The sequence below is a fragment of the Rhinolophus ferrumequinum genome, chromosome 6 (assembly GCF_004115265.2).
Source record: "Rhinolophus ferrumequinum isolate MPI-CBG mRhiFer1 chromosome 6, mRhiFer1_v1.p, whole genome shotgun sequence".
Taxonomy (NCBI): Eukaryota; Metazoa; Chordata; class Mammalia; order Chiroptera; family Rhinolophidae; genus Rhinolophus; species Rhinolophus ferrumequinum.
In genome coordinates, this window is record NC_046289.1 from 36464904 (window position 1) to 36486560 (window position 21657).

General features: G+C 40.2%; 1 protein-coding gene across 2 annotated transcripts; it reads left to right on the forward strand.

Annotated features, from left to right (window-relative positions):
• The first annotated feature begins 1779 nt into the window (after positions 1 to 1779).
• CCDC198 (coiled-coil domain containing 198) lies at positions 1780 to 21326 on the forward strand. Of its 2 annotated transcripts, none has more exons than XM_033108845.1 (6): positions 1780 to 2135; positions 4565 to 4647; positions 14191 to 14277; positions 15657 to 15758; positions 16537 to 16696; positions 21091 to 21326. In XM_033108845.1, the coding sequence occupies exons 1-6, from the start codon at positions 1907 to 1909 to the stop codon at positions 21324 to 21326; spliced, it is 897 nt and encodes a 298-aa protein (XP_032964736.1). In that variant the 5' UTR covers positions 1780 to 1906. The 2 variants fall into 2 exon arrangements, with proteins under 2 accessions (XP_032964736.1, XP_032964737.1); XM_033108846.1 differs by having other exon boundaries at positions 15660 to 15758.
• Positions 21327 to 21657: the final 331 nt, after the last annotated feature.

Consider the following 21657-nt stretch of genomic DNA (forward strand, 5'->3'; position numbering starts at 1 on the left):
TCATCACCATTCTGATAAAAATTCTTTCAGTACATAAACACTTTTTAAATGATAATCCTTAAGCACCATTGTTAAATAGGCCCAACTATTAAGTTGGTGCAAAAGTAATTGAGTTTTTGCAATTATTTCTAACCTTTTAAACCACAATTAGGGGCGGCCAGATGGCTCAATTGGTTAGAGCGCAAGCTCTGAATAACAGGGTTGCTGGTTCAATTCCCACGTTGGCCAGTGAGCTGCGCCCTCCACAACTAGATTGAAGGACAACGGCTTGGAGCTGACGGGCCGTGGAGAAACACACTGTTCCACAATATTCCCCAATAAAATTTAAAAAAAAAAACAAAAAAACAAAGAACATAAAACCGCAATTACTTTCGCACCAACCTAATAATTTACCCTTTCTTCATTGGTCTTTTCCTGTCTTACTTTACACAGGAAAATGTCTATTTTAATGGATAAGGACTATCCTGTTACATGCGGACATGTAGCAATACTTCCTCAGGAGGAGAATGCTGGCTAATGTTTACTTCAAGCTTACTGCACCTCAGGTATTACTCTAAGAGCTATAAACAGAATTAATTTGTTCATTCCTCACGGATTACTATTATTAACCCCATTTTACAGTTGAGGAAATTGAGGCATGGAATGGTTAGGTAATCTATGCCAATTGCAAAGTTTGGCTGTGACTAGTAAAAAAAGAGAAACAAACATGGTGTGAACCTTCATTTCTGTAGTAATTTCCTCAACAACTAATCAACTTCTTCTACAAAGGCTCATATTCTCCACACATATAGTCTCTCAAAGTTAGATAATAAAGCAATAAAGTAGATTTTTAAAAAATGAGAGCTGAATTCTTCCCACTGGATCCAGATCCAGGGAGTCCACAGTTTCCCATATAATTTCTAGTTCATTTGTTAGTTTGCAATACCTTTCCCAGCCCTTAGAAATATAAACTGATTGTATCCAAAACTAAATCTTACTAGATATTGTTCAAGTACTTGTATAAAGTATAAAGATTTTAATCTTTATAATTAAAATAGTCTCTAGTTACCAGAGGTAATTTTGTTTATAGATACTGCTAATATATGATTCTTTCTTGCAGTCTCTCTGCCACAGGAAAAAAAAAGTGTTAAAACGCAAAGGGAATTAAGTAGGAAAAAATTAAACTCAAACATCTTTTTAGATGAACTCTATTGACTCTCAAGACTTTCCAAACCCATGTTAGCCTCTTAGTAAACAAAGTTTGCAAAATGGAAAATAAATTTCTTTGAACTTCTCTACAGGAATATGATGAAAACATTAGTCATCTGTGGTCATAAACAAGTAGATCTGGAAAGTGAGTTCTGTTTCTAAGTATTAAAAAAAACCCTAAAAATCACCCATAATCCCACCATTCCGTTAGAATTAAAGATTAACGAAGCTCTAGATTACTAGCATGCACCCCTTCATGTCCAAAGGTGAGTTAGCTATTCTTAGCTGGTAGTTCTTATGGATGGTGTTTAAAAAATACGTGCAATAAGAGGTACAACTTTACGACTTCTTTAAAGCTCTGCTCTCCATCTCTGTTAATGGCCTTCTTCGTGTTACAGATTTGTTTAATGATCAATAGAGCTTTCTCTTCCTACCCCTAAGCCTTTCAGAAAGTTGCATAAATAAGTCAATGTTTAACTGGATTCTTTGGGTCTGAAATGGCAAAGTGAGAGTTGATGGGAAGTCTCCATGGAAACCAGCCTTCCAGGAAGTGGCCAGAGGGGTTAGTGTAGTGAAAGAGAGCTACAAAGATGTCATGAAGGAAACAACTGCTTTGTAAATCTGGGTAAACGTCTGTAATGCCTTGATTAAAACAAGCTACATTATAGGCCCAAAACCACTTCCCTCATGGTTTTCTTTTAAATGTTTTTAACGTAAAATGGGCCTGAGCCACTCTAAAACTCATCCTAGAGTGACCAAAGTAGCACCTTTGCAAATCAAAGAGGAAGAGACTCCCTCAGCCCACTCTGTGGACGTCGCATTCCACCAGAACCTGGAAGAAACGAGTTCCTATTCATTTGCAAGACTGCGGGACCGGGACCGGAATAAAGCTTTGGAAGGGCAGCTACCACCTCTAAGAGAGACCTGGTATGGAAGATATTCTGCAGGTAAACATAAAACCCAGCCTGAGATTTGTGTATTTGTGTCAAGGAGAGCTACTGACAGAGTTATCTGACTGTCCATCCCCATAATCTCAGAAAATTCTAAATTTATTGAAATATAAGGGAACATTTTTTGATGAAAGAAAGAATATCAATTGTAAGAATCCTGGGTACATTAGAATGGGTCTGTAAACTGCATAAACGGCTTTTCACCATTCCATGTGAGAAGGAAAAATCATTTTGTTTCAGCTTAGTTTATAATGCTTTCAATGTTTATACTTAGCTTTGCCAGACAATTAAAATTATTTAGATAAAGGTGTGATCGATTATGAAAATCATATGTTTCAGTTAGATTCTAAATTTAAATCATTCTTTCCAGCATAATTTTATGCATCAAGTTTTGTTGTTTTGAAAGCAGCATTTTAAGAGTTCATTCTAATGTGAATTTGGAAACCACCCCAAACAGGATTGATTTATTGCAGTACAGATGAGTGGATGACTCACCCTTTCCCCAACTGCATATTTTTCTTGGTCATCTGATGAACTAAGAGAATTTTTCCCAATTATAATAGGAAACTTTGAGCCTGAAGTGGCTATAAATTATCCTGGGGTATTTTATAAGACATGTAAATTCTTTTATGTCAACCACAATAGTAATTAAACAGACATTCTAACTTGAGAAAAGTACATTTACAATGTATACAAATGTATATATGGAAGTAATTTTCTCTTTTCTTCACATTCTGGATCAATAACACAAATAAGTTTTCATTATTGGTCAGCTTGGCCAGAAAGCCTTATAGTCTCTTTCGGTACCTAGTAAATCTTACCTAGAATGATCTTCACTGCTATTTTCTATAACTGACAACCTTTGACTGGCTCTCTGTGACCTATGTTCTTATGTTCTTCAACTTCCTAAGGGCATGAGTGGGAATTTTCCTTTTAATTTCATCGAAGAATTTCTTTTTTATCTGAACCCTTTATCCAGAATTCTAAGATTTTGGTAACTGAATGGTAAAAGCTGAGTCTTATGCATTTGAGTTCCAACTAGGAAATGTTCTTATTTTATAAATGGCAAAATCACAGTAAAAATAAATAACAAGAGGATGGTGAGCATTCTGACCACTATCTTCAAGGGGCCCATATTCTAACTCCAGCTCCACCAAATGCCAAATAGTATGACTTTGGGCAATTTACTTCCTCAGTTGTTTTTTTATCAACTATAAATCAGGGGTGAAAATAACTGCCTGACACCACCTATGCCATTTTGGGAGAATCAAATTAAATAATGGGTTGATATCTCCCAAATCGTAGTATACAAATAAGAAGTAGTCAGGCTGCTTAAGAAAACTGTGCTGAAAATATTTAGATTTTTAAATCCAATCCGTGTTTTGTTGTCGCAGCTGTTCTTTCTGCTTTGTTCAACATGCAGGCATCTCTTGAAAAGTAAGGACCTAGTGAAGTTCTTAAGGTAGTCATTCCAATGTCTTAAGGATAAAAACACATCATTACCCAGGAATTTTTCCATTTAAAATGCAAAGTGGGACTGTAGAATAGTCTACACAACAATCTGGAAGTCAGAATGCTTCCTTCCATCTTGTTGAGAGGAAAGAACGGGGTCTTCATTCATGCCGTCGAAGTCCACGGTAGTGGTCCCAGGGCCCAGGATAACCAAGCCAAAAAATCAAATTCCTAATGGGTCTCCTGAGCCTCTCTGTTTCTAACGAGGCTTAGCCCTGGGTTGTTTTATCAGGAAAGAGTGCTGACATGTGGCAATTTGTGGGAATGTCTTTCCCTAGTTTAGGGGACTCTTCAAGTAGGGACATACAATGCTCAGCCCTGCACAGTCCTATTACACACTCATGCTCCATTTCTTTATCACCTCTCTCTAATAACTATCCATCTATCTATTTCATCTGAAAAGAGAATTTATTTTAATTTCTTAAAGCTGTATTTTTTTTCTGATTTCCTCTATGATTTGGGGGAGATTTCCATGACATTAAAATAAATCGGTAAGTTTCTTTTTTCAGGCCAAATTCTATGCTTGAATAACATTGGTCGTCAATATATGAATTGTGCAGATCTTCCTCTAAATATCACTCTCGGGAGAAAATGAGGGAAGCAGAAATTAAATCCTGAGTCTAGGCTAATATTTTATCATTTGCATTCATGTAGGGTCCCTGCTTTATATGTTTCATCTCATCTCTATATTCAACTCGCAGGTGTATATATATATATATATATATATATATACACACACACACACACACACACATATATATAGATAGATATGCATATATATGTGTGTGTGTGTATATATATATATATATATATACAAAATTGTGTCAACAAAGTCTAATAACTTATGATTAGCCTAATTTAACAGTAAATTTGTTTTTAATGGTTTGGTCTTGTTTCTCCCCTAATCCTTCAAGTGCCCAGGACCATGTATTTTGACATCCCACTGGAACAGGGAGAAACAAGTATTATTAAAAGGCATCCACCCCGAAGACTTCAAGTAAGAATTTAAAAGGCTTCATAAGGAATTTCTTGAATTTAATGGTAACATCCCTTTTCAACTATAATCATAAAAGAGAGACATTGACCATGACCAAGCGAATGAGAATGACATTATTGTTAAAGAGAATGTTGTCAATGCAAAGACCACATTTCTCTAGGATTTCCTCGTGTAATGATTTCAGTTTTCAGGCCACCACCAAAAGAAGGAAGTATAGCACGAAAGACATAGCCACGATGGCCCTCAAAGACCTGAATCTTGCATTGATTAGTTGGATGACTATGGGAAATTTAATTGTAATAAACAATAATAACAGTGACAATAATCGAAAGCTACTACTATTTAATTACCACCTACAATAAGTCAGATACACTCTAGACAACTTGATCAATGTCATTCATTTAATCCTCATTACTCTCTATGAGAAAGGAAGTATTATCCTTACTTTATGCACGTGGTTCGGAGTTAAGTAACTTGCCCGAGGTCAGCAGAGGCTAGATATCAACCAGGTCTCCAAAGTCGGTGCTCTTAATAGTCACCTAGATGATCTCTCCAGTCCTCTGTCCCGAACCTTTTGGTGTTCTAAGTGTTAACTGGTTGTTGAAGAGCAGGACATTAGATTCCAAGGCAGCAAAGGAAGAGCTTCAAATGCCCTCACCTTAATATATATTTAACGAGTTTTCTCTAGAGAACTATAAATTCTAAGAACTCTCATCCTAGAAGGGGAAAGAGCTCTGAGTGGGTCCTTGAAAATGAGCATCAGCTAAAAGGAGGGCTAGGGGCTCTCTTGTGGTCAGGATCTATCACTGACATATGGAAAAGGGAATTGGAGCCAAATTCCACGTGCTACACAATTCACCCAGATGGCTGGAGCAGTCCCAGGGGTATTTGAACTCATTTGTTAGGTATAATTTCTGTTTCAGTTGTTGTTTCATTTACCTGTTTTCTCCAGAAGCTCACAATCATTACTTGATGTGATTATATCCTTTGGTCACAAAAAGAGCCAAAATATTAGAAACCTCAAAATGCTGTTTACTGAATGCAAAATAAAGGGATGTTAAATTTTTGAACATATATCTAGCTAAACTGAACATTTTAAAAATTTCTGTTTTATTCCTAAATCAAATGCATCTTTTTAAAGGAGTATGTTTAATATATGCTCCTGTGGAGACTCTAAGCTGAATATCTCAAATAGAAGATATTACTATAACCAGTGAAAAATATGTGTGTAGCAGTCTAGAGTTCACAGAGTACTTTTTATATCTATCAACCCTAAATAATTGAAAGTTAGGCTTTGACTGTCTCGAGTCAATCAAGCTCAAAAAGGCAATTTGGCATTTTAAAGTAAAAAACTGCACCCCTACATCCTAACCAGCCACCTTAAAAAAAAAAAAAAAAAAAAAAAAAAAAAAAACCAAGACAAATGAATTAGTTGAATGCAAAGACTATGTCTTATTCAGTCTTATATCTTCAGTCACTAACACTTAATATGTACCTCTCAAAAGGTTGTGAATTAATGAATGAAGGAATGAACAGATGAATGAATGAGAATGAGACCCATTATGCCTGGTGGAAAAAAATATATATACATCCAAGTGCACTCCCCATTTCATACCTGTAGCATCACTGGATTGGAAGTCCAACTGACTAGCCCAAACAATCCATGTGATGAATTATAAGGATATAGGAGTGTTTTATTGAACCCAGGAGCTGGGAGGCACCTGGATATCAGGGAAGAGCTATGCCTTGGAACTTGAAAGGCAGAAGAACTCTCTCTCTGTCTCCCCTAAACTCTTCATGTGTTTGCTTTACTTTCTCTCTGCAAATAGACTTTCTCAGTTCCTCAAGACCACTGGTGAAATATGGCCACCCTGAATTTGCATCTTACAGTTCCAATCAAACAGACAGAGTGGCCTGGCCCTCTGCTCCAATTCCAAATTCCTGGGAGAAAAGATCTTATTGGCTCAGCTTTGCTTATGATTCCAGTTCTGGTCCAATGAGCTATGACCAGAGGACATGCTCTGCAGTAGAAATGTGGGCACTAAAGCCCTCCACCAGAGATTCTGAAGCCAGCTCTCAGAGAAGAGGGAAACCACCTGGAACTTGGCAGACACTCTCAAAGATATCAACTATAATTATCTTCACAAATGAGGCTCAGCACATTTTCCACTGCAAATGGGTTTTTGAGAGAATAATAAATGTTAGGTTCCCATGACATGCTAATTAATAGCCTAATCTCTGCCAGAGAAAATTCTGAAAGTATTTTTAATTATCAAACCAAATCTAATTGCACCTTAAGTAATTTGAGTTCCGTATTTGGCACTCTCCACTTCCTGAACATCTACTCAAATAAAGAGCAGGTCATGAACTAAGGTTCTCCAATGTGGAGCTGCTAAGATCTGAGGGCCTCTGCCAGGGAACTCTGAATCTAATGTGCCTGTCCCACGTTGAAGAGTTTATCATTACTGTCTCTTCTGGCCTGATTCATCTTCTCATCCACCCATCTCAGGTGCACCCTAAGGTGGAAATGTTCCCACCACCTGCCAGCCCACCCCCACTACATAGTGTTTGCTCAGATGACTCCCTCACCTCCCAAGATTTGCTCAAATCTCACCTTCCCTATAAGGCTTATACTGACAACCCATCAACAACGGCCACCCTCACCCTGGCACTCCTGATTTCCCCGAGATTTCACTGTCTTTTCTTTTCCGCAGAACACTTATTTTCATCTAACACACCAAGCAATTTACTTATCTGTTACGTCCAGTGTGTATTTTTTCACTCCCTCCCGCCCCCTCCTTCACCCCAATGCTAGAATATAATCTTCACAGAGGTAGGGATTTTTGTCTGTTGTGTTCATGAATGTGTCTAAAACAGTACCTAGCACATAAGGCAGAACTGCTTAGTCCTTACTGGTATAGACAACAGGGTAGAGAAATGTGGCAACTGGATCTGGAGAAACGAATAGAAGACATCTGACACAATGCCATTTATTAAATTATTGATATTTCCTTTATTCTTAGTGTACTAAGAGGTTTTTCCGGGGCTGAGTGTTACATTTTATTGATTTTCCCCCATCTATTAAATAATCTACTAAAATAATCTCATGATTTTCTTTTTAACCAGTTGATACAATGTATTATTACACTAATAGATTTTATAAAGTTGAACCATGCTTGCATTCCTGGCCTAAGTCCTACTTGGTCGTGAGATACATATATAAGGACAACACTGAACTTTTTAATGCTTAGGCTTTCTGTATCTATTTTCATACATGAAGTTGTTCTATAACTTCACTGTGCTTCTTTTTCCAGTTTTGCTCTCAAAATTGTGCTAGTTTTATAAAATGAATTGATTACCTTTTCCTCTTTTCTACTCTCTAAAACATTTGATATAACGTAGTTGTTATCTGTTCCTTAAAAGTTTGGTAAAACAGACCTGTGAAACCATCTTTGGCCACCTGACCTTTTGGGGGAGTAAGATATTTCCCTACTAACTTAATTTGTTTTATGGTTCTTAGTTGATTCTTCGTGATTCAATCTTGCTAATTTATATTTTTCCAAACAATTATCCATTTATCTGTGCTTTCAAATTCAGCTTTCTGATAATGCCTCAAACAAATCTTCCAGCTTACATGCAGCTCTTTTATACGCAGGAAAGGAGAACAACACAGCCCCTGAGTTGACACTGTGAGCCTGCCTTTAGTTTCCCATCTTACGTGGAGCATTTTTAGGTCCATTTAACCTACAGAAATAACTCAGAACCATCAAGAGCCCTAAATGCCTTATGGATAAGCTTTCTCCAAGTTTTCTGTTCTGTTTTCTGGCCCACGGAGATACACATCTTGTATTAAAGCCTGACTATATCTTTTTGGTTTTATGTTTTATTTTTCATTGTTATATTTTTAGAACAAAGAATGTTACTGAAACATGAACTCATTGCAATGCCTTGACCAGAAATTCCTCCTTGGCCTTATGATTTCTTGCTTCATGGCTATCTTGGACATCTTTACCTTTCTCCCAGGACCCTTAGAGGATACATTCTGAAGTCATGGTGACAAACAAATTTTACACTTTCTTCAAGTTGCTCCTGACCGCCTTTCTCCTCCTGCTAGTAAACAGAAGCAAAGACCATCTCAGGCTAGTGTTTGTCACGAAGCTCAGTGACTTATGCTTGATTTAACCTCTCCTAAATCTCCTCACACTTCAGCTGGTTATCCTGAGCATTTGTTTTATTTGAGAGACCAAATCGTTAGACAAATAACCATTTTTTTATATTATGATACTAAAAAAAAGGGTGTCGTTTTACCAATTCTCTGCTAATTCCTTCCATTGGATTCTCTCTGACAATGATAAAGTGAGGAATCTTGCTTCCCAGGCAAGGAAAAGGAACATTAATTAGAATCCAGAATATCAAGGCAATTTCATCGGACTGGTTTGCTTAGAGAAGCCAATTTTCCAACAATTTTTTCTGCAGCGTTTCTCAGACCAAGTGCAAATGATTTAACAGAGGGATCCTATTTGCAATGTTAGTTGCTGCCATCTAGTGTCCTTCGTGGAGAAATAGTGGGAACCTTTAGGTTTTTTTCAAAGGCCAGGAAGAAAGTAATTGACCGGAGAGAGAGTACATCAAGACACCTACTACTACTCAGCCCTTACCAGGACTGCAGATTCAGATAAAAAAAGGCTGAAAATAAAAGAATATATATATTCATATTTTCAAAGAAAAACCTGGCCCTAAGAACTTATGGATGGATTATTTTAAATAGTTGAAAATATTTAAACAGCTGGCTTCTTCAGACTAAATTTTTCAATGCTCCACAAACAAATCCTCTGCGGTCCATTTTGATGTAGTGATGTAGTTCCTTTATTCAGTTGAGGCAGGATAGAGGCCAGAGGACCCCATCCTAGGAAATCATCAGAATACCCTGGAGAGCTTTGAAATATATATATATATATATGTATGTAAAACAATTGATAAGCTGGAGTTTATTAAAATTAAGAACTTTGGTTCGTGAAAGGCAATGTCAAAAGAATGAGACGATGAGCGAGGATATACAGAGGGCAAGTAAACATATGAAAAGATATTCAACATGTCACTAGGGAATTGCAAATTAAAACAACAATGAAATACGACTGTACATCTATTAGAATGGCCCAAATCCAGAACACTGACAACACCAAATGCTGGTGAGGATATAGGACAACAGGAACTCCCATTCATTGTTGGTGGGGATGCAAAATGGTGCAGCCACTTTGGAAGACAGTTTGGTGGTTTCTTACAAAACTAAACATACTCTTAGCATATAATCTAGCAATCATGCACCTTGGTTATTTACTCAAATAAATTGAAATTTTATATCCACACAAAAATCTACACACAGATGTTTATAGCAGCTTTATTCATAATTGCCAAAACTTGGAAGCAACCAATATGCTCTTCGGTAGGTGAATGAATAAATAAACTGTAATACATCCAGACAATGGAATCCAGACAATGGAATACATCCAGACAATGGAATGTTATTCAGCATTAACAGGAAATGTGCTATCAAGCCATGAAAAGACATGGAGGAAATTTAAATGCATATTACTAAGTGAAAGAAACCAATCTGAAAAGACTGCATACTATATGATTCCAACTCTATGACATTCTGGAAAATGTAAAACTCTGGAGACAGTAATAAAAATATTAGTGGTTGCCAGGGGTTAGTGGGGACAGAGGGATGAATAAGCAGAGCACAGAGGATTTGGGGGGTAATGAAACTATTCTATATGACACTACAATGGTGGATACATGTCAGTATACATAGAGTGTACAGCACCAAGAGTCAACCCTAATGTAAACTATAGACTTTGAGTGACAATGATGTGTCAATGCAGGTTCATTAACTGTAATAAATGTACCATTCTGGTGCAGGATACTGACAGCGGGCAGGTTGTGTGTGTATGGGGACAGAGGGAATATGAGAACTCTCTCTATACTTCCTGTTCAATTTTGTTGTGAACCTAAATCTACTATAAAAAGTAGTTCATTACTTAAATATACACACGCATACAAATGTGTATCATATATATATACATATATATATATATGTGTGTGTGTGTGTGTGTGTGTGTGTATATATTCCCCCCCAGACCTGTTGAATCTCAATCCCCAATGAATAGGCCAGGATTTTTTTTTTTAATCAGGAGATTCTGATGATACACTAGGTTTAGGAACAAGAAGTGGAGAAAGCATGGTATTTGGAATTGCACAGACCTGAGTTTGAATTCTGAAGTTGCCACGTTCTAGCTGTGCAACTTTGGACATGTTATTAACCTCTCTGAAATAAGGAGTCACCATAATTAGCCACAGGGTTCACATGAAAATTGAATGAGATGATATACTGTGACCTGGGCATGATGGACAATAGTGGTTACAAAGGCATATCGGCCTCATCACCAGAAAGAACCAAATCCTGAACCAAGCCAGGGGGTGGCACAAACACTTCCTTGGTCTCTCCTCAGCCCCAAATCCCCCTTCGGCCATTGCAGATTCTCCTTCCCATCAGTGCCTTGATATCCCTTCACCCTCGGTCTCCCTTCCCCTTCCTTTTCTAATCCATTCCCCTCAGGGTTCTGACCTGATCAGCTGCTGCTTTCGGTACCAGCAGGTCCCATTTGTCCTGCATCTTTATGTTATGCATACAAGAGAGCCAAACCTCTCTCTTACTAGTATCAATCCCCTCTCACTAGCTCCTTACTAAGCCATTATGCTAAAAAACAAAAACAAAACAAAAAAACCCCCTTCCTTACCTTAGGCTGCTCTAGCAGAAAGGACTGCTGGCTACTCTCCGTAGCACAGCTCAGGCCCAGGCCCAGGGACCAGGAAACTGTTCCATAGGGATGTAGCAGGAGGCACGAGTCACACTCCCCACCATGAGGGCTGGATACTCAGCCTCCATTTTCCGTGGTCTCTCCCTCTCTCCTTTTACCTTGGTCACGTGGAAAACCAAGCTGGCTTCCAGGCCAGCTTGATAACACATTGATACCCATTGATAACACAACAAATCAAGCTACACTGAAAAATAATTTCAAATTATATTACGATTTGCCTTGGGTGTTGGACTAAGGTGAGAGTAGTGCTCTCGACGTTTGCTGCAGCGTGGCATCCTGGTTTTCCTCCTGCTCCTGGAGCCATCACTTCCCGGTCTCCTTGGCCATTTCATCTCCACCCACCAGCCTCTCAGTGTCGGACTCTTCAAGCCTTCACGCCTTGGTTCTGCTCTTCTCACTCTTGACCTCACCCATGATTATGGTTGCAGTTTTTCTCTACCCAAGAATGATCCCCAAACATGCATCTCTAGCAAAGACCTGTCCTCTGAGCTCCACGCCTGTATATCTAATTGTCTACTCAACACCTACACTGGTACGCCTCTAAGGCATCTCAGATTCAGCCCACTCTAAACCGCATCTGTGTCTTGCTGCTATATTCCTGGTCCTCCTCTAGAATCCCCCATCTCAGTGACTGATGACACTCTCTGTCCCTTGAATTTGAATGTCATTTGGACACTTCACTCTCTCTCATCAACCACCACGGATCCTATTTGGTCAGTTTTACATATTTGTAGAGCCCATCCGTGTCCTTCCACGAGCCGCCAGCCCATCATCTTTGTCCTAACGGCGTCCCCACACCCATGACTGTTCTTCTTTAGTCTAGCTTCCACACTGCAGCTAAAGAGATCATTTTTTAAAAGCAAATGTAATCATGTCACTACGTTGCTTAACACGTGTCAGTGGCTGTCCATCTCATCTTAGGAAGACCATCTCATCCTGCCCGTCAGGCCTGGCACGCATCGGCCCTGCCTACCTCTCCAGCCTCGTGTGAGCTACTCTCCCTCTCCCTCTGAATGGCAGCCAACGGACTTCTCGCAGTTCCTTCAGCAGATCATGTTCTCTCCTACCTCAGGCCTATCACTCATGTTGCTTCCTCTGTCGGAACACTCCTCTTAAAACCCCCAACCTTCCAACTTTTTCTGAAAAATTACTTCCTTGGGAAACTTTCTTGGACTGCCTCCTCACCCATCTCCCCCTTGTATTAGTTTTCTAGGGCTACAATAACAAAGTATAACAAGTCGTGTGGCTTAAAACAATAGAAACGTATGGTCTCACAGTTCTGGAAGCTAGAAGTCTGAAATCAAGGTGTTAGCAGGGCTGGTTCCTTCTGAGGGCTATGAGGAAGAGTCTGTGCGAGGCCTCTCTCGTAGTTTCCAGTGACTTGCTGGCAATCTTCAGCATTCCTTGGCTCGTAGAAGCATCACCCCAGTCTCTGGTTTCATCCTCATGTGGTAATCTCCCTGTGTGCATGTCTGGGTCCAAATTTCCTTTTTATGAGGACACCATACATATTGAATGAAGGGTCCACCCTACTCCAGTATGACCTCCTCTTAACTAATTATATTTGCAAGAACACTATTCGCCAGTAAGAGCACATTCTGAGGTGCTGGGGGTTAGAACTTCAACACATCAGTTTGGGAGAAGGAACACAATTGAACCCATAACACCTCCCATTTCCAAGGTGGTGTCCTCCAGTTATGTATTCTCATAGTCCTGCCCTATATACTTTTTCCTCAAAGCACGGACTAGTTTGTGATTATTCATCAAATAATCAAACAAGCAAAAGTCTATCTGTTCCCCCCATACATTGTGAGCTCCATGAGAGAACATGTTTGTCAACCGTTATACCTCCATTGCTGGAATGTAGCAGCTATTCAATAAGTACTCGCTGGGTAAAGAAATAAACTCTGTGATTCTCTAGGTCTTTGGCTGCATGTCCACGTGAACAGACCAGCGTTTAGGTCCCAAGCCTACTCAGTCCCTTCCCTGCGCTCCAGCTTCCGGAGCATTAAGTCACCCAAGGCAAGGAGGGCTGCAGGCAGACCCACTGGTTCATCAGTTGCTGCCCAGGCTTAGGGACCCCTTGAAACTCCAGCATCACCTCCCCATAAAGCCAAGACAATGCTAGAAAAAGTCATGTCTAAAATTTGTTAGCATACTGGACTTTCATTTTAAATGTGCTTCATAAGCACCCGTGATTATTACTGAGGAGGCTGAGGGAACTTCTCTGGAGATCTTAAAAAGAGGTCACTTCCCTAAGGACCAGAAGAACTCAGCTGGGTGGTGAAGGAATGAATAAAATTAAGTAACTTCCTGGTGCTTCTTTCATCTCTAATACTCTAAGATCCTTATTGTTTGATTACTTCAGCTATGGTCCCTCAATACAGATAGAAAAGGACTCTTCCTTAGTCTTTTAACTCTCTGACCAATATTTAGATCAGTAAGTCACTGGCAACAATGCAATGGAACAATAAAGAAACCAGACAGGTTGGAAAGCCTTTGGCACAGATACGACTGTAATCCTGTTGAAATTGCCTTCTCTGTGTGCTCTCAGGAATAACTGCTGCTTTTACAAAGTGTTAAGATAGTTTAATGCCTAGCTTTTATGTTTCACCATCTCATGGCATGAGGAACGCTGAAAATGCTCTAAATGTTGGACTTGTAGAAGCTTGAACCCATCGACCTGCCACAAGTAATGACTTCTGAAAGGATCCTGAGCCAGCAAGAAGCCAGGACAACTCACAAAGCAAAGGTGACCGGTGGCGATAACCGGTGGGGGTGGGTAACTGGGGGGGGGGATGGGCTGTCCTTTTCATGTGCTCCCTGCACAGAAGCCTTCAAAAACAAATCAAACTATTAAAGTCATTCCGAGTTAGAACTCTCCAAAGCTATCCATTTTCTCCTGGGCCTGCCTCCAACTGGCGACTGCTCTTGCCTCTCAGAGGAACCCGGGGTCCTTCTTTGCTTCCTGGTGAAACAGGGAGAAGTAGATGAGCGAGAGAGGAATTTTACTTGGACATTGGTGATTCTGGAAGTGTTCAAAGTCGTGAAAACTCCAGCATAACTCTTCCCTTTCCTTTTTCCTCTCGGATTAAAACTTCCTTTGTTCTTGGTTTTCAGGGTTAATCACACCTACAAGTTGTTCCTGACTTATTTACCACAAGCTCACCGAAAAGTAATCCCGGAAAGGGTCTTCTGTAAAGCAGTTTCCTTTTATAGATTTGTCACACTCTGCTGAGGAAACATCCCTCACGTAGAAATGTGAAGTGTGAGACTGGAGTAGACTTTTAACACTTTCCACTCCCCATCCAAGTAAAGAGCCAGCCAGGTTCATTGGGTAGAAGATGCCCAGGTACTTGTGGATTCTCCAGGTCATGTTTGTGATGCTGACGGCGCCTGCAGAGATGGGCCCTCCCTGAGGCTCTCATCTGCAAGCACTGTCACTGTCCACAGGGAAACATAAAAGACATCTCTGAACACATTTGGCTGCCATATCCTTTCCCTTTCCTGGCCACAGCAAGTGATGAATGAGGGGGTATTCACCCCTGGTTGCCCTCAAAAACTATCCGCACTGTCCCACTGAAATTTATAATGCACCAGGAGGAGATCACCAAAGTCACAAATAATCAACTTCAAATCCTTCCTAAACTGCAACATGCCAGCGCTTATATTGGTGCGTGGGGGGTATACTATAGAAATAGTTTCCATTTAACCATTCAGTGGCTCCCTAGGTCACAGCCAGACAATGAGTCAGTGGTAGAAGAGGCAGAGAGGCAGGTCTCATCAAACCAGAACACACTTCCGGGAACACAGTATGAGGCATCTTGACAGGGGAGGTGATCTCTTGTCAAAATGAGATGTGGGAAGATATTTCTGTTCACGGTTTGCAAAACTCTACAGGAGTCTTAAAAATTACATTATATGTATTGCAAATTGCCACTTCATTCACTAATAGCTACACGAAGGACTCATGGGGAGCTGCAATGATCCTCCTTCGACATCACAAGAGATCTGTATGGATTACAATTTGGTGATTAAGATCTCACTCTGTTGCAAAAAAGGATTTCAAGATGTAGGTTGCAGAGTCAGTAACTAATTACCCCATGCTAACGAGTGTGTCATCTTTCATAGCAGGAACTGGAAAAGAAGATGCAAACTCCAGTGTATTCTTCTGGGAAAAGACAGTATTTACACAAGATGCAAATGCTGGAAATGAACCGTAAACGACAAGAGGTAAATATGAGAAGAGAGAAGGAAAGTGTCACGTTTACCAAATTCACTCCACGTAATTACTGCCCTGGCACATGAATACAGCATTCATCTCCAATCTTTACTTAGCATTTTAAATGCAGTCACTGGAGCTAAAGATTCAACTCCTGGAGTTGGGAAGAGCCAGCAAGAGCCCTTCTGCTACCACCCTGCTGAGTCTTGTCTCTATTTTCAGTCCTCACAAGGATGTATCCATGTCTCAAGTCTCTTTTTTTTAACCGTTGCTTCTATGACATTCTGGCTCCAGCAAGAAAATGAAGTTGGATCATTTTTCGTGGTTTAGCAAAAGGGAGGGGATGGGTGATTGGTCTTTATTTTGATACCTAGGCATCCTTCTATAACTTATGTAGAATTATCTTACAAGAAAGATCTCTTGTAACAAACCCCTTTACAGTAATGTCTCCCTTAATTCTTTTATTCCACATTTCTCACTCCAGTGGATAAGCCTAGAGTTACTGTCTTCTGCAATTCCAAATATATCAGCCAGACTGCAGAAGAATGTTTTCACAAAGGTCCCCAGCTTTCTGATACTGTGGGCATGCTTTTCCTTTCTCTAACAAGCCTGTGCATAAAGAAAGTTTCTGTATCTTCTAACAGGAAAAAGAGAATCTTGTTCGGATTAGAGGACCACGGGTGTCTCTAGATAAACACACAACTTGTAATATGGCTGGCCCATTGACCAATTCTGGTGAAAGTAACTGTGGGGAAAGAACACTAACTGTTTATAGCTGATCATTTTCAGGCCCAAGTGGAGTTGAAGAAAAATCATCAGGAGGCAAGAATTAATAGGCAGAAATTGGGGGACCACAAAACCAATAAAATACTTGAAAGCATCCCAAGAAATGATGATGAGGAGGACTTTCTAACCTTTTTGCCTGATGAAACTTTGGACCAAAGTTCACGTGAGTCATGTAATTTTTTTAGTAAAATAAAATATTTCAAGTGTTTCTAAAACTTCACCAAATAAACTTCTAGGGGAGCGGGGGTGAGGAAAGACAGCAAAGGGCCTTGGGTTCCTGCTGATATTTTACTTCCAGGAACACAGGGGGCTTGTTGTCAAGTAATGGAAAATGGCTGGGAAGAAAAGACAGAAGTTTAAGCACTGTAATAAGATGTCTCCTTCTTTTTAGAGGCTTACTGTACTTGACATGCATTATTGCAATCCTTGTTCCATCCCTAGAAGGAAAAAAAGCAAAAGAGCCTCATCTTGTTGTGAAAGAGAAGGAAGCACGTGGAGATCATATTAAATGGCAAATTGGTATCAGCCAGTGTGGTGCCATATACAGACCCTCTGGGCCCCACCCCACCCTTTCCCCTGCAGCCCTCTCCAGCACATTCAGAATGTCTAAAACTCAATCCGGCATTACCGCCCACTCCAAGCTTGCTCCCGCGTCATCCACTGTCTCAGTGGGTGAGGCCTCCATGCTCTGTCACTCAGGCAGGAGACTTGACGTGTTTGCAACCCTTCTGCTCCCTCTCCTTGCAGCTGGTCAGTCACCAAGTCCGACCGATGTCACCTAGCCCTGAAATCTCCCCTCTCCATCCCATGCCCCACGACCTACCAGGGCTATTGCTGCAGCCTCCTGACTGTACTCCTCCTTCTGGGAACTTGTTAGCACTCCATTCAGAGCAACTGAATCTGCAACCGTAAGAGTGGAGCCCAGCAGTCTGGGTTTAACACCACCACCCCCACCCCCCAGCCACCTGGTGATTCTGAGGCCCCTAAAGTTTCAGAACCACTGATCTACTCGGTATTCAAACAATTGTCCACAGACTACTGGGAGTTCATTAGAAATGCAGAATTTCTGCATTTCCCCAGACCTATTGAAGGAGGCTTTGCCTTCCATCAAGATCCCAAGGTGATTCTCATGCACAATAAAGTACTAGAAGTGTTGCACTAATAGCAGAGTAATATATGAAATGTAAATCTAACCATTTCACTCTTTTAGTAAAAAAAAGAAAAGCCTTCAGTGAGTCTCCATTGGCCTGAGGATAAAGCCTAAACTCCTTTTCCTGGTCCTCTAAGCCTTCAGGACCTAGCTGCTGCCTTCCCTCCTGGCTCCATCTCCTGCCACTCTCGTGCTCCGCCCCCACACTCCAGCCATCAGATGGGTTGCTCCGCAGCCTCGAATTCCATTGTGATTTCCAACAGACACCTGTGTCCATATCCTCTGTGCTATGTTGCCCCATCAATTAGTCCCATTAAGTTTTCTCTGTCTGTATTCCCCCAGGAAAAACCCACCATTGCAAATGTACAATATTGTCCACACTCACAGGTTGCTGTGCTGTGGGCCAAATGCCCACCTCAGCAAGACTGACCACAGAGAGAGCTACGGAAATGCTGGCCCTGCCTCTGGAAGGTCTTGAGCTTCGAAGAGGCAAAACTGCCAGCTGGAAGAGACACTGCTGCTGCTCGGAGGCACAAGATGCTTAACCAATATGTGAATTAAAGAAAAGGCTGAATAACTGAAAATCGACTGGGGGCACCTATTTAACCTATACTCCCGAGTCCCAGAATGAAACGTGCTGTGTAGTCACATGGAGAAACAACTTTTACAATTGAAAACTTTGGCAAGAAAAGTGCTTCAAGTACAGTGAGGCACAGAGTCACGGCTTGAGGTCAGGCCAAGAAAAACCAACATTGGTGAAGTCTCTGGAAGATGCCCCAGATTTGGAGGGGCCTGGGAGAGACTGTGGCACATGGTGAAAGGGTTTTCCTTTGCTCTCCGTGTGCTTTTTAGAGCTGCTTCATTTTGTTCCAGCGAAGGTTTATTGAGGGCTTACTATAAGCCAGGCACTGTGGTCTGCCCTTAACGTGCATTATTGCATTTAATCCTCACACAACCGATAAGGTAGAGGTTACAACTAGCCCCTACGTGACAGAGCTAGGATTCAAGGCCAGGTGTTCTGACGACCCTCAAATGAGCCCTCCCACCCACCCCTTGTACGGCTTCATCAGGACTCCAGGGACTTGTTGCTCTGTCCAGGACAACCTTGGGAAAGTCTGCAAATGTAGAGGTTGTGATTCCTTAACCTTCTCTCTCAAGAAAAGGCTGCCCTCGGCAAAGCCTAGAGACTTGACCACTGCAGTAGGCATATGCTGAAGCAATGATTTCTTTTTACTTATTGCCAAATAGTATCTTTAATTTATTTCTCTGTCTTCTAAAAGAAGTTCACTTTTCTTTCTCCTAGAAGTGGAGTGTAACCACGACCCTAGACTTACACGAGCATTCTGCTAGTCAGGTTCTGGGAATTAAGGTTCCCTGTACCCATCTCCCCTTAGTCAATGCTAGATTTGCCCATCCTTCTTCCTTCTTTTGGCAGATGGGATGAGAGTTTCAGGTCTCTTGTGAGATAAAAGTCAGTCTTCGTTTTCTGCTGCCTCTTCAAAATGAAATCATCCACACTTTACACACATTTTACGTATATTTATATAATAAATTATATATATATATATATATATATATATATATATAGAGAGAGAGAGAGAGAGAGAGAGAGAGATTAGGTTGGTGCGAAAGTAATTGCAGTTTTTGCAATTTTTTTTTAACCTTTTAAACTGCAATTACTTTTGCACCAACCAGATAGATAGATAGATAGATAGATAGATAGATAGATAGATAGATAGATAGATAGCTTACACAAAGTGAACATCACTCTTTTGGACTTACAATTCCATGAGTTTTAACATGTTTATATGGTTCCTGCCCTTTCCAGAAGCCATGATTTGAATATAGAAGGTAGAAAAAGCCATGGACTTGACTTCATTTGAACCCCAACAGTACATTTACTAAATGTAAGCTCCATGGGAGCAGGGATCTTTTTTTGGTTCCTAGAACAGTGCCTCGTACACAGTAGCCTCTTGATAAATGTAAGCTATATATTGTCTGTGCAGGATTACTTTATATATGGAGAAATTATAGCTAAATTCTAGTTATTTAATCTTTAAGAACCTTAGTTTCCACATCTGTAAAATGGGGATAAAGCATTGTCTACCATGTAGGGTTTATGTAAAAATAACCTAAAAATGTATAAAGCACATATAAAAAAAATGTAAAATGCCATATAAATGCATGGGAATATGGACAAAACTGAAGAAAGATGGAACTGATGTATTATAGTGAAAATAATATGCGTCAGGGCAAGTGTCACCTTAAATACATTATTTGAATGTCACCTTCACAATTCTGGTTTTATCTGGCCACCTGTACTTAGTATTTTTCTTTAAGGTATCTCCTAAAAACAAGAGCAATTTTCCTACATAACCACTATACAATTATTGTACTTAGAAATTTTAACATGTTTATGATGCATACTATTTTCTAATACATAATCCAATTCAAATATCCACAGTTGTCCCAATAATGCCCTTTATAGCTACTTTTTATTTGCCTCTTTGTGTGTTATTTTTTAGATCCAGGATCCAATCTAGGATCATGTACTGCATTTTATTTTTTGTCTTTTAGTCCCCTTTAATTCAAGAACAATCCCTCATCCTTTTCTCCTTTCTTCTCTTCTTTTCTCCTTCCTGCCCGTTCTTAGGAGGTTTGTGGTGACGTATTTTGGGGAGAAGTGACTCTGCAACTAATTCTTAAATGGTTCCGCTGAAAAGTCTGTGTGTGTGTGTATTTATATTTATATTTATAGTATATATATCAATATATTTATAGTTACAAAATGTTGATGGGTTGGGATATACAGGTGTGTATTGTACTATTCTTGTGACTTTCAGAAGATTTAATTGTTTTTTTAATGACAAAAAAATATTTTTAATGCTTGCCCTGTTGGAATCCTTTATATGTATATATATTATATATTTTAAAAAACAGGGGTGGCCGGATGGCTCAGTTGGTTAGAGCGCGAGCTCTGAACGACAGGGTTGCCAGTTTGATTCCCACCTGGGCCAGTGAACTGCGCCCTCCACAACTAGATTGAAGACAACAAGCTGCTGCTGAGCTTCTGGAGGGGCAGCCGGATGGCTCAGTTGGTTAGAGCGCGAGCTCTTAACAACAAGGTTGCCGGTTCAATGGGATGGTGGGCTGTGCCCCCCACAACTAAACTGCAAACGCAACTGGACTTGGAGCTGAGCTGCGCCCTCCACAACTAGATTGAAGGACAAGACTTGACTTGGAGCTGATGGGTCCTGGAAAAAACACACTGTTCCCCAATATTCCCCAATTAAAAAAAAAAAAAAGTCAAGCAAATTATTCTGGCTTCCTAAAAACCTAGGCAATTAAATAAGTACATAATTGTCAGGGGAAAAAAATAAATTAAATGAATTTTTAATTTTTTGCAGGAAATTCAGAGAATGCAGAATTTTTAGAACATCATCCAATGAATGACTGTTGTCCCCGGAAAATTGGTAAAATGGAAATATGGCTCCGTGAACAAGAGACGCGGGGACAGCTTCTTTGGGACAGTTCCAGCTCTGACTCAGATGAGTTAGGGAAGGCTGAGAAGAAACCACGGGCACTGGTGAGGACCAGAACTGAGAGAATTCCACTTTTTGATGAGTTTTTTGATCGACAATAACCTAGACACTAAGCGCTTCAAAAGCTTGCTTCCCTGTAAAAGTTCTTCAAGTTTGTATACAAATTATTCTGAGGACACCAATTCACTTTCTTTTCATTTGTAGTCTTACGATTACATATTTTGTTAATTATGCTACATAACTAACTGCCTCAAAACATAGGGGCTTAAATAATAGCCATTTATTGTCCCACTTTTCTGTGGATTGCTGGCTCTGTTGGGTGGTTCTTCTGCTGATCTCTTTTGAAGTCTTTAATGTAGTTGAAGTCAGAAGGCAGCTAGGGCTGGAGTCATCTGGAGGCTTGACCATGACCCTGAGACAGCTGGACCTTCT

Excerpts from the sequence above, each read along its gene's own strand:
- CCDC198 (XM_033108845.1), top strand. The coding sequence starts at position 1,907 with ATGGGCCTGAGCCACTCTAAAACTCATCCTAGAGTGACCAAAGTAGCA. Across the intron at positions 4,648-14,190 it reads ATCCACCCCGAAGACTTCAA|AAGCTTGAACCCATCGACCT; the intron begins GTAAGAATTTAA and ends TTGGACTTGTAG. Across the intron at positions 15,759-16,536 it reads TGAACCGTAAACGACAAGAG|GCCCAAGTGGAGTTGAAGAA; the intron begins GTAAATATGAGA and ends GATCATTTTCAG.